At 42.3% G+C, this 12,342-nt stretch overlaps 1 protein-coding gene across 1 annotated transcript in view; it reads left to right on the top strand.

Annotated features, from left to right (window-relative positions):
- Positions 1–12,342, top strand: part of SYNE2 (spectrin repeat containing nuclear envelope protein 2) — a 265,942-nt gene that overhangs the window by 193,849 nt on the left and 59,751 nt on the right. The window contains exons 87-94 of the mRNA XM_037901108.2: positions 1,371–1,541; positions 2,681–2,814; positions 3,245–3,449; positions 5,066–5,245; positions 6,758–6,886; positions 10,001–10,155; positions 10,500–10,647; positions 11,172–11,266. Of these exons, the coding sequence (XP_037757036.1) occupies positions 1,371–1,541; positions 2,681–2,814; positions 3,245–3,449; positions 5,066–5,245; positions 6,758–6,886; positions 10,001–10,155; positions 10,500–10,647; positions 11,172–11,266 (1,217 nt within the window). The remainder of the gene's footprint in view (positions 1–1,370; positions 1,542–2,680; positions 2,815–3,244; positions 3,450–5,065; positions 5,246–6,757; positions 6,887–10,000; positions 10,156–10,499; positions 10,648–11,171; positions 11,267–12,342) is intronic.

The following is a 12,342-nucleotide window of genomic DNA, read 5'->3' as shown; positions in this document are numbered from 1 at the left end:
TCTCTGCTGCTGCTTGATTGCATACTTCCCGTACCCAATATGGTGCGTGGTTGACTGGTCAGTTTGTAGCTCTGGTGTTCGTAACCCTGAGGTTCTATTTATGTACTGCTTCTTCCCTTCTAGCAGGCTGGCCTAATTAGGGGCTAGATTGCGACTTCACGGTCCTCAGCAAGGGGTGGTGCACTAATTGCACCACTGCTGGGACAGTCTCAGGTAGGACTGTGACTCTAACCCTGCTCGGAGGCACAATTCCTCCCTGCGTCCCCTTTGCTCCCTGGTGCCAATAATTTGCTGCTCACTGGTACCAACAGTAAATTATTCCTACCTCTGCACACTGCCTCAGGTACACTAGCCAACGAGTAATGGGATTGAGCCAAAAGTCCACCTATTCCCAACCTGGACCTATCCTGCCCACTTGGTCCAGATAAGGAACAAGTGGCTGTGCTTACTCCTGCATACCTGGACCTAAGATACAGGTAGCCGATATAGTGGGCAAAAGGGTGGGGAGTTCTGTTTCCTCCATATTTTCTTGTATAGGTGTGTAGTCAGAGTCAGAATCTAGCCCTACGTTTTGCAAGGTGAGAACCTGCCCATGAGGGGGTGGGTGCTATAGAAAAATAAGAACAACCTGTAACAACTGGAATAGGTCTATGATTTCATTCTTGTGGCAACGTCACAAAGACTGTGACAAAGGAAAACCTTTTCAGTCCTACTGTGATAAAAGTAATTGTAATAATGAAAAGGGGTAGGGAAAAAGAGGAAAGTTTGCCACCTCAGTCATTGCACGGCTCTTGTATCTAGTGAGTCCTGAAGTTCCTCCAGCAGTTGTTGAATGGGAATACAAGGCTGTGGTTCTGTTTCATCTGCATTGTTATAGCACAATGGCATACAAGAGAATGTCGCTCTCTAGAACACTATGGTATTTTATTAGAAGCTTGAATTACCCCAAACAATTTCTGTTCCATTTTGACTAAACTGGAACTAAATTTCCATCTCAAATTGTCTATTTCCTAAGGAGATTAAGGCCTTCAGGAGCCACAGTACTTTATCTGTTAGCGGGCATCCTGATATTGGCAGCAAAGAATAACAGCTGTGCGTTGTTTCTGCACATTTTCACCTAGCCTGGGGTTCTGGAGTGGTGGCTGCCAAGCCAGCATTGCCTTGGTATCCAGTTAAATTTATATTTCAAACTTATCCCGTTACTTCATTTGTGAAATTTTTGTGGATTGTCATCCAGCATGCGTTGAGCTGAAGTACCGAAGTCCATTTTTATTTCAAAATTACCCAAGAAATAGCTTCATTAACACATTTTGTAAGTAAATGTTAAGCAGGAGCAATCCATTTTCTCAGCAGTGATTGTTTGTTTACAGGTAGCACAGTTAAAAACCTCAATGCAGTCAATATTACAGCAATGGATAATTTATGACGAAGCCTATGAAGAAGTTAACCTGATGATAATAAGCTCTTTGTACTGCCTAGAACAATGCAAACCTTCTGTAATATCGCTGGAAGCTTTGAAAGGCCAGGTGACGACTCTGCAGGTAAATCTACCAAAGACAAAGTAGATGTATTAGTGCAAATGTGGGAGAAGATTAATTAAAAAGCCAGTAAGTTTCCCCTCAGGAAACTGATTCTTTAGAGCTTCACAATGGACCTAACCCAAAGCCCATGGGAGTCAGTGGCATTCTTTCTGCCTGCACAGACAATGGGCCCAAGGGCTGCTCTAGTAGCAGAGTTGCACTTGAGTTTAACTAAAGGTCTGAACGTAAACCAGTTTAGTTAAACCAGTGCCAAAAGCTGTGTAGATGCTCTTATTTCAGTTTAAATCAGGCTTATTTGGATTTATCTTAAGTTAGGAACTAGTGTAAACTAAACTGAAATAAACCACTTTCAGGTATCCACCAGATTAATTAAACAAATGCAAGACTGTGTGTAGACAAGGCCTAATTCTTCATTGCCCTATACCTCATGTAGTCGTTCACACTAGTGCAGACCAGGTGCAAAGTATGAACAAACCAGAATGGTAGTGTTTTGTGCTTGCTCTGTGCTCTCTTTACAATGAATAAACAAGGTGCAGGGCAACAGGGAATCAAGCCTCATGTATTCAGAGGACTCTAGTTATTGATATTTAACCTTTCTTTATTATTTCCGATCTAAAATAAGAATTTCAAAGTACATCTGCTCTTTGGTTGGACTAAGACCAAGTAACACCAAAGGAAAAATGAATTCCAATTTAGAATGAATAGTTTGAACTAAATAAGTGAAACTTCTTTAAAAAGTCAATTGATATTTTTCTATTGATATTTAATACAGAATTTCAAACCAGTTATTTTTCCATATTTGCCAGTCAAAGGCCTAATTCTTCAACACTTTCTTGCTTTGAGTAGCACTTATTCACACGGGGAGTCCCACTGGACCAATACCTGTCTGAAGAGATGCTTCTGAAATTATGTATTACTGGATTGGGCCACAATTTATTCTTCAATTCTTTAATTTGTAGCAGCAAGTATATTATTGTTACATTATTATTTCTTTCTTTCACAAAACTTGTCTTTGCCATAAATGTTGTCACAGTATCACTACTCTACATCTCCTAGTCTCTAAAGAAAACTACATTTTAGCTCAATGAACTGTGGCTCATTCATCTCCACATCTAATTGTTGTGACTCATTTTTCACAGTCTCTTCAAGACAAAGCAGAGAAGAGTGAAGAAAGCTGGGCCAAGCTCCAGGCTTCTGCTGCTAACCTCAAGAAATACTGTTGTTCCTCATTTGCAGAGATTATTGAACATAAATGCAAGGAGGCACATACAAGGTACACCTAAGAAAAACCACAAAATAGATGTTGGTAATAAAGCCCCCTGCTTCTGCAAGGTACTGAGCATGTGCGTAACTTTAGGCATGTGAATGTTTCAATTGATTTCATTGTGAATACTCACATGCTTAAAGTTAGGCATGTGCTTAAATATCTTGGTGAACTAGGGCCAGTCGACTTTAACATATTGTTTTATTGTGGGTCTGGGTGATAGACCAAAAAACAAACAGAAAAAGCAGCAACACAGTAAACATGCAATACAGTGTGGACATTACTGATGGCAAGACTCTGATCTCAGATGCCCTGGTGTAAATCCAGAGAAATTCCACTGAGAATCTTCAAAAGAGATCAGAGTCTGGTCTGTGCACGTCCTCAAGTTTAAGGGCAAAACCTAAATCAATAACCTGTGTTATGTTCTTGTATATTGCAGATGGACTCTGGCAAATGAAGAAGTCACTGATGAGCTACAGACAGCACAAGCTTTGTTATTGCTTTGGGAGTCGTATGATGGGTTATACACTGAGGCAGCAGTGAGGTTAGAACAACATGAAGAGCAGTGTCATCAGCTCTTGGGAGCTCACTTACCTGAAGACAACATGGAGGAAGTCCTGAAGCAGAAGATACAGGATGTGAAGGTACATAAAAGTGCTCTCACTGCCTTATGCAAGGCTGGACTTATTTAAAAATCCTGACAATGGGAACCAGGGCCTGACTTCTCTTTGGTAATCCTTCCTTTTTTATTTTCTTTAACTACATTGGGCCAGGTCCTCAGGTCAGGCCAAGCACAGCATGCAAAGAAGGGAAGGGGATGGTGACCTGACTTCGTCTCTTGCACTCTCCAGTTTCTGTGGGCAGCCCGTGACCAGTTTAGTTAGAGCAGCAGCGAGGCTTCTCTAAACTAGATTGTCTGCAGTGGTCCCCTAGGGAGCACCGCCAGGGTGCAGTTTGCTCTGGACATGTCTCCCTATGCCAGAGGTGGGGTGCCAGGAGCAATTGGTGTAGAGCCAGCTACTCTTGCTTAATCCCCTCCAGTCATTCCCAAATGTAAGAGGAATCCCTGACTGGCAGTTTTTGCCAGATTTCCATCCCCTTGCAGTGGCAGTACCCTATGAAGGTAACATAGGGAACCTGAGCATCTGGCTATTTTGTAGCAATCACTGAACCGAAAATGACTGACTTTTATTATATATTTTGAACTCTATAAATAACTGAAGTGCTTACAGTCTGATCCATGCCAAAGACAGGGTCAGTAAGCCAGAAGCACATTTGACCTTTCAGGGAAGTCTGTCCTTACTTTTATAGTTAGTCAGAAGAAACATTTCTTTACTCATTGCCCACTGAAATGTGTGGAAAAAAAACTCAGGGATTTTCATGTTTAGTATTAAGTGAACATGGCAGAGAATTACACATTCCAGGCTGATATTCTGTAAATCCCTCTCCAGATAAAAGGAACTACAAGCAGTATATTGGTTGTAGAAGTGCCAGCTACTCCCATAGTTGTTCATAACATTTAGAACTGAAATTTATAGTATTGTTGCTGGAGGGGGAAAAAAAGCTCTCAATCAATCAAAATAGTTCCAAAGTGCTGGCAAAGGTGTTCAGCATAGTTGTTAGCAGGATATTATCATCACTGTATAAAGCCATTCTAGAGAGGATGGATATTCTTTCCAATTTCTCTCGCTAATCTCCCTCATAACATTAGTAACCGAGTGCCTGAAATCTTTTCATGTACCGTGTGTGTGTATATATATACCTGCTACTGTATTTTCCGCTCCATGCATCTGATGAAGTGGGTTTTAGCCCACGAAAGCTTATGCCCAAATAAATTTGTTAGTCTCTAAGGCACCACAAGGACTCCTCGTTGTTTTTACTGGGCAATGTTATCCCACTGAACTTTGAATCCAGATACTAAGGCTGGGAATTTAAAAAAGGAGCTAAAGAGAGCTCTTTGGGAGTTGGATGCCTAACTCTCTTCAGCACCTTTAAAAAAATCAGCCTAAATCTCTGGGTAACTGGAAGGCCGACCTTCAGTAACATCTATGGTTTCGTCCCACCCAACATTGTTAATAGACTTATCAGATTCAATCCTGGAGTAAGTGCTTGCCACTCCCATTAAAGTCAATGAAAGCCACTCTCTTAGTCTATGGCTGAATTTGGCTTCCAATGCAGATCAACCGAAGGAGTTTAGTTATAGCAATAAAAGAGACACAAAAACACAGATCTGATTTATTTTTTTGATCTTTCATTTTAGATACTGCAACAAGGCCTTCAAACCGTAAAGGGAAGCTTTCTCCAGGTTTCTGAGTTGACAGACCAGATAGCACAACAGGTTAATGCAGCCACACATGCAGTTCTCTCAGAGAAGGTGCATCCTCTCCAAAGGATAGCTTATTTGAAAAAGATGTTGCAGATGAAATCAGATGAATTTGAGGTACTTCTTTATATAGTAAATTTGCTCTCAATACAGTTCTATTCTTCAACAAAATCATGTCGTTCCTGGACTGACGTTCAGTTTGAATTAGAACTCAGTGAAATGATAGCATCAGCTGAGTTACGAAAGAGAAATAAAGTCTTGGGGAAACAGGTGGGTTCATCGTGTGCCTGCTATGCTACGTTCACTCAGTTTCAATTGTTTTCCCCTTCCACACACACCCTGCTCTGTCACACACTTGTAAGCAGGCCTGTTAATTTGTAATATGGATGGATCTTAATGTCTCCATCCATCATCCCAGTCCAATGCTTGGAGACTCAGGTTGTTTCCTGGGGATGATGTCTCTGATTCTTGATATCATGTGTAAGCTTTACCTATAGTGCAATATAGTTTTATTTCACTTCTAGTTGTGTAGTCTTTTTCCCTTGTGTAATTTTGTGGTCTTACCGCAAGTGATTTCCTTTGTCGTTCTTGTCATTCATTCTTTACACATCTGTAATTTGAGAGCTCTCAGGCAGAGAGGGTGACACCAGACCCCTTCCTGGCACAGTTCCCTCAACCCTGGAAATGGGGAGGGAAGTGAAGAGTCCCCCAGTTACCCTAACCTCCTCCCTCAAAAAAACTGTGGGATCCCAGACCCAGTCCTGTATTTCTTCCCCTCAGATGGAGCCAGTTGGGAGCTACTAGAGCCCAAGTAACACTCACAGCTTTATCTATAGGAGCAAATGGGACCAAACTCTCTATGTGGCTGATAAGGGAGCAGAACCATTTTCATAAACTTCCTGCCATCTGAGTAGCTGTGCTGTGGCTCCATAATTTCACCCTAAATCATGAAGTCCCTGGTAGCAGGTCTTTGCACAGCATTGCCGCCCTGTTTCTCCTAGATCCATGTGGATCTCCCACAATTCCCAGGATTTGGAGGCTCAGCTCCTTGCCACATGTGTGTATGTTGGGTTAAATCCTACTTCTCCTGAGTGGAAAAATTGGGAAGAAATGCCGTAAGTCAAAACTTGCAGAGTTTACCACCTTCTATAAGTCTTAAGCAGAGCTGATAAGCCCAGGCTTCCCAAGTTCCACTACAGTGCTTTAACCATAAGACCATCTCTCCTCCCCAGTGAGTTAGTTCTCACCCTGACAGGGGACGGTGGTGCCCTTATATGTAATGAAGTGTTTTCTTCATTTCCATTTCACTTTCCTTGTTCTTTCACAATGAAAGAAACTCATTGTGCTGTGGAAAAACAGCCATTAATTTCTAGAACTATGAAGCCAATAACAAGAAGTCAAGGCTAAGTATTTACTCTAAAAATGCAAGGACATATTCCAAAGATAAAATCTAGAAAAAGAATATAAATAAGCATGGTTTAAATATAGACATAAATATTAACTACAAATACGCCAGTTACTCTAATCTAGCAGCTGTTTGTTTTCATAAGGATGCTGTTTATTACTCTTTTGTCCATATTGAATATATGTATTAAAGCTGATTATAACAAAAATATTCTCTCATCCTAGTTCAACCTTTTACAACTGGAGGATTTCAATAATTGTCTGGGCACAGTGGAAGCTCGAATTAAGACACCTATAGAAGTTTTGGATAAGCTGTGTCTCCAGGGGAAAGAAGAAGACTCAGAATTGCTCATGGTACATCCAGCTCTTATGACTATAAGGATATAAATTATGCATATGTAAGAGAGTCTGTAGGATACTTATTCATGTAGCACTATAGGTACTTCCTGTAGCTTAATTATCATAAATGTTACATGCACAAACAATGTGTTAAGAGAACGTTATTAAGGTGGCAAAGTCAAGCACTCAGAAGTTAGGAAATGCCAGGATTGAGGTTGCCTGTGCAACTTTAATTTGGCCCCTACATGCATATCCATTATGATACAGTCCTGGATTTCCTGATCACGTACTATTTTTTCCCCACAGGGCCCCTGACCCATTTAGTGCAGAACTCTGTGGCAGAAGCAGGGGTGGAATCCAGTTGTCCATTCAACTGCCTTAACAATGAGACCCTCTTTTCTCTTCCTGCAGTCCCCTGCCTCATTCACTACACACCTCCAACTTCTGCAACAAAAAAGCAGGGGTCCTACAGACAACAATTTCCTTTACTAAATTAGCCTGATGGATAATACTCAGAGCAGGTCCATCCTGTGCAGGGAATGAGGTAGGGGTCGTCTTGAAAAAAATAGTAATTTAAGACTGTATCACAGTGCATATGCACAGGGGGCCCAAATTAAGGTGGCACAGGCAACCTCAATTCTGTGATTTCCTTACTTTTGAGTGCTTGACTTTGCCACTTTAATAATGTTCTTAATAATGTTAACATAGCATGTTGGTGTGTAATTTCTGAGGTTTTTTTAAAAAGCAAACTGAAAAACCAGAAATTCCATCATAGTGACACCAACATGAGGTCATCAGCAGGACTGGAACCTTTAGATCCACTGCAAAAACCTCTGCCACTTGAGCTGAGTAATTGATAGCTGCACTAAGTTTTCATCCTCCATTTGGGCCAGCGCTAGAGAGGGATAGGACACTTGACTAGGGGGGTTCACTGACAGCAGAGAAATGGTGGCATTCAGGAATCCTGGGTTCTATTCCAGGCTCTGGAGGGAAGTGTGCTCTACTGGGCACAGAATTTTCTTCTCCTTCCTTCCGAGTCTGACTTCTTCCCCACCATCTCCAACCCAGCCATGTTCTGTCTCTTCCCCACCCCTGACCCCTTTGTCCCAGTCTCATTCTCCTGGCCTACCCAGTCCTAGTCTCTCTGTCTGGGCTTGCTGTCCAAGTCCCAATCTCCCCATCTCTCCCACTCCTCAAATCCTCCAAGTCGTCCTGCTCAGCCAGTCCCAGTTCCCTTCTCCTGCTCCTCATCTGATTTGTTTCTTTTCTTCCCCAGCCCCCTTCCAACTTCCAGTCCCAGTCTTCCCTCTGGCTCCCTGTCCTAACTTTGCATCCCACTCCCTCCAGTCCCACTCTCATCATACACTTTCCCAGTCTACTTCCTTCCTTTCCCCCAGTCCAAGTTTTGTCACCTCTGCATCTGAATCAGATAGCTTCCAGGGGAGCGTGGGGAGGGATGTCACTGAGAGCACAGAAGAGACAGGCTACCTGCCATCAGTTCTGGTGCCTGGCCTCAACCCGTCCCAGAGCAGCTAAAAGCAGGCATTACAGGGAAAGTCTGGCTTTGTTGCTGGAGCATGTTCAGTTGTTCTGTAGGGATGGCACATGCTCAGTCTGGTCACATGGAGGAGCTCTGAGGGGAGGGAGTGTGCTCTGTTGCCCTGTGGGGATGGTATGAGCACTAGGAGCTGTGAGAGCCTTGAGCGTGCTCACTGAAGACAGTCTCTTCAGAGATTTTAACTGCTACCATTGAAGAAGTCTATGAGTACATGCACTGATTTTGCAATAGTATATTATTTGGCTAGATTTTCATGGGGATGGCAAAAGGCACATCCCTGCCACAGAGGCCATCTCCTTGCAAAATTTCTAATCCTTTCTCCAAGGCATAGAGTTACTAGAACTGTTCGAAGAAAAGGTCACCGAATTCTTAACATGGGCAAAACATACATTTCTCTAGCCTCGTTCTCGGAAATGGCTGGACCGTTGTGGCTGAAAGTTTCTCAGAAAAAAATCAGCGTCAGCCGGACAACCTGTATGGAGAATTCCAGCCAAAAGGTTTAAAGTCTGGGAAAGTTGTAAGCAACTGAATACAGGGTCTTATGATGGAAAGCATCTGGTAATTTTAGTAATATGCAGTGCTAATATCCCTGCCTATAATGAGGCCAAGTTCTTGACTCTTCTATGAAGTCTGACTAAATGGACAATTAGTGGGCTTTGGATTGGGCCCTTAGAGAACTGAACTGGCCATTAAACTAATTTAATATGTACTGAGACGCCAGGTATTTATATTTTAGTGACTTCATTGTGATGATTATGCCACTATTGACAATGAATACGTAATTTCAAAAAAAAAATCTTGACAAATATACATAAAACTATTCCAAATAAATTATCTATAAACCTGAAGTTTTGTATTACGTAAAATGTTTTAAACTTCATCTTAGCAAATGATGTATGTCCAATGTCATGATGGAAAAGGCCAGCTTTCTTTCTTCACAAGCATAGCAGCAGCTTTGGTCATTTTAATTGCTAGCAGAAGATGGTTCTTTGTCATTAAAAAATTTCTAAGGAAATCAGAAATACAATGGAATACTTTACCTGAAGAGCCTTGTATCAGAATAACTGAATCGCCAGAGCAATATAAAACATAATGAGTTACTTTTAAAAAGGAATCAGAACATGGATTTCAGGCAGAATTGTAAAAGAGAAGAGAGAAACCTGCTGAATCTGGGGTTGGCACAATTCCTTCTCCTCAAACTTCTCTATGAAATTTAAGCCCTGCTATTTATAGATACTACAAAATACGCTGTGCGTAACCCTTTACTACTTCCATGAATGAGGATTCGGAGGGTGTGTCTGACTTTTCCCCCAATAATTGTGCAAAGGAAACTGAAAGTGAAAACTCTTGTTTTCAGTCCTCTCTAGTGGAATAGTACATGGAGGGATGATATAGCCCAATATTAACTAACTATGCTTCTTGAAATTCATCTTTTTCATCCATGACCCTTTTAACCTGAACAAAAGGCATTGTTTACATTGTGTTGTCAAACATCACAAAAAAGACTTATATTTTCTAGACATGGAAAAAAGGTGATGTTTCTGTCAGTTATTTTGTTCCATTATTTGCAGAGCCACATGTTGGAGCTCACTGCAGTGTCCCCTGACATTGAGAATCTGAATGAAGTGAGCTTTAGGCTACCACTCAGTGATTTCACTGTGAAGAAACTACAGAGCATGAGTCGACAGTGGGCTCAGAAGACAGCAACAGCCCTGGAGCATTGCAGGTCAGAAAATTCCCCCAACTGTTTCAGTATGCATGAGGAAAATTAAAAGCAGATTAAAATATTTTCCACAAGCTGGTCCCCAGATTTCCAAGAGGCTTGTCAAAAATAATTCCTCCGTTTTAAACTAACTTAAAAATATTCCATCAGATTGTTGGTTTTTTAAATATTTTAAATTGTTTGAAGCACAAAGGCACATATGTTAGCATGTGTTTTGTGCAGAGACTAGCACAATGGGACCTTATCTTGATTAGGGCCCGTGGTGCTACCAGTCCATTAGAGCATAAACAATCATAACTGGAAAATATACAACAATAGACTAGTTCCTGTATTATTTCTTTAAACAGTGAATTTGAGGGAATTCCATCGGATGAAAAGAAGTTTCTTCAGAAATGTGAAAACTGGGTACAATTTCTAGAAAAGATGAAAGAGGCTTTAAAAGTGAATATTGCTGGCAGATTTGAAAAGCTTCAGGAACAACAGAGAATATATGAGGTAATAATGCTGAAGATTTAAACTGGGTTTTAAAAAAAAATCTTGAAAACCATATCTTTGCAAAGAGATACTGTGGGTGGTATTATAGAACAACAGCATTCTGTGCAATATATAAATGGAATCCACTCGAAGTGTCAATAATACATTACACCTTGGGAACATTAAATTGGGGCAAGGCTGAGTGGATGCTTCTTGTCCCAGCTGAAATAAATCACAAAAACTGTGTCTGCAAATACTAAATGACATGCATTGCAAGTTAGAGACACAGAGACAGGATGTCACCCAGACTTTTTTATAATTAGTAGTTGTGCATCTAATTCCACAAACATTATACTAAACATTTACTACTTGTACTCCGTAGGGCATGTGGGCCAGATTCTGCTCCTTATTCACTAAATATGGAGCTGTTCAAGAATGGCTATTCCAGAATAATTCTGTGTGTAGTCAAGCCCATTGTAAAGTTTGTTTTTAAATGCCCATCAGTTACTGAACTAATATTGTTCTTATTTTTGCAATGTTTGCAGATGCTGCAAGCGGAGATTTCTGTAAATCAGCAGATTTTTAATTCTATCATATCAAAAGCATTACTTTCACTGGAAACAGGAGAAGCAGAAAAAAGGTAAAAAAAAACAGATTTTTCTCCTTAGTTCTTACCAGGGGCATGCACAAAGGGGGGACAAGCAGGGGCATCCCCAACCCCCAATAGTTGGCTGGGGCACAGAACTCCTCCAGCCCCGCTTCAGCCCTGGGGCTGAAGGAGCTCTGTGACCCAGCCACAGCCAAGTACTTGTGGATACATTTATTCAGATGGCTCCCCAGCACATAGATTTTCATTGAAATGATGAGCGTATGGCCGTTTATTTCTATGCCTATTATTAAGGCTGTGTGTCTGTCATGGATTCCATGAGCTCTGTGACTTCTGCAGTGTCCGGTGCTGGCTCAGGGGCTGGCCAAGCCGGGCAGCCCCTGGGCCAACAACAGCAATTTGGGTGTGTGGGACAGGACTCACGGCTAGAGGCAGGGGGTTGGGGTGCGGGGAGGCACTTAGCTGAGTGTGGGGGGCTCCCCAGGTCCCACTGGCATGTACCTCCCGCTTCTAGGCGGAGGGGCCAGGGGGCTCTGCCTGCGCCTGCAGGTGCTGCCCCCCACAGCTCCCATTGGCTGCAGTTTCTGGCCAATGAGAGCTGTGGAGCCAGCGCTTGTGGCGGGAGCAGCGTGCAGAGCCCCCCTGGCCATCCTTCCCCCTAGGAGCTGCAGGGACACGTGGAGCTGGGTAGGGAGCCTGCCAGCCCCACCAACCCTTTCCTCAGTACCAGTGGGAGTCCCGGGCCACGCACCGCCACCTGGCCCCCCTTCCCAGCACCAGCGGGGGTCATCACCGCCCGTGGACCTCCCCCGCAGCGCACCCATGGCCTTCTGCCCAAGTTTTAATTCGGGGTATATAGTAAAAGTCATGGACAGTTCACAGGCCATGAATTTTTGTTTACTGCCCGTGACCTGTCCATGACTTTTACTAAAAATACCTGTGACTAAAACGTAGCCTTACCTATGATGTATGTGCGTGTGTTGATATGGTTTAATGTGTTACATGCTTCCTTCTGAGTCAGTACTGAACCACCCTCAACAGTCCCTTAAAAGAGACTTTTTAAACCCAAGTCAAAACCATGTGTGTTCATTAGAGCCTGTGGTACATCT

Source organism: Chelonia mydas, chromosome 6, assembly GCF_015237465.2.
Source record: "Chelonia mydas isolate rCheMyd1 chromosome 6, rCheMyd1.pri.v2, whole genome shotgun sequence".
Taxonomy (NCBI): Eukaryota; Metazoa; Chordata; order Testudines; family Cheloniidae; genus Chelonia; species Chelonia mydas.
Note: the sequence above shows the minus strand (reverse complement) of the source record. Positions and strands in the feature narration are given on the sequence as shown.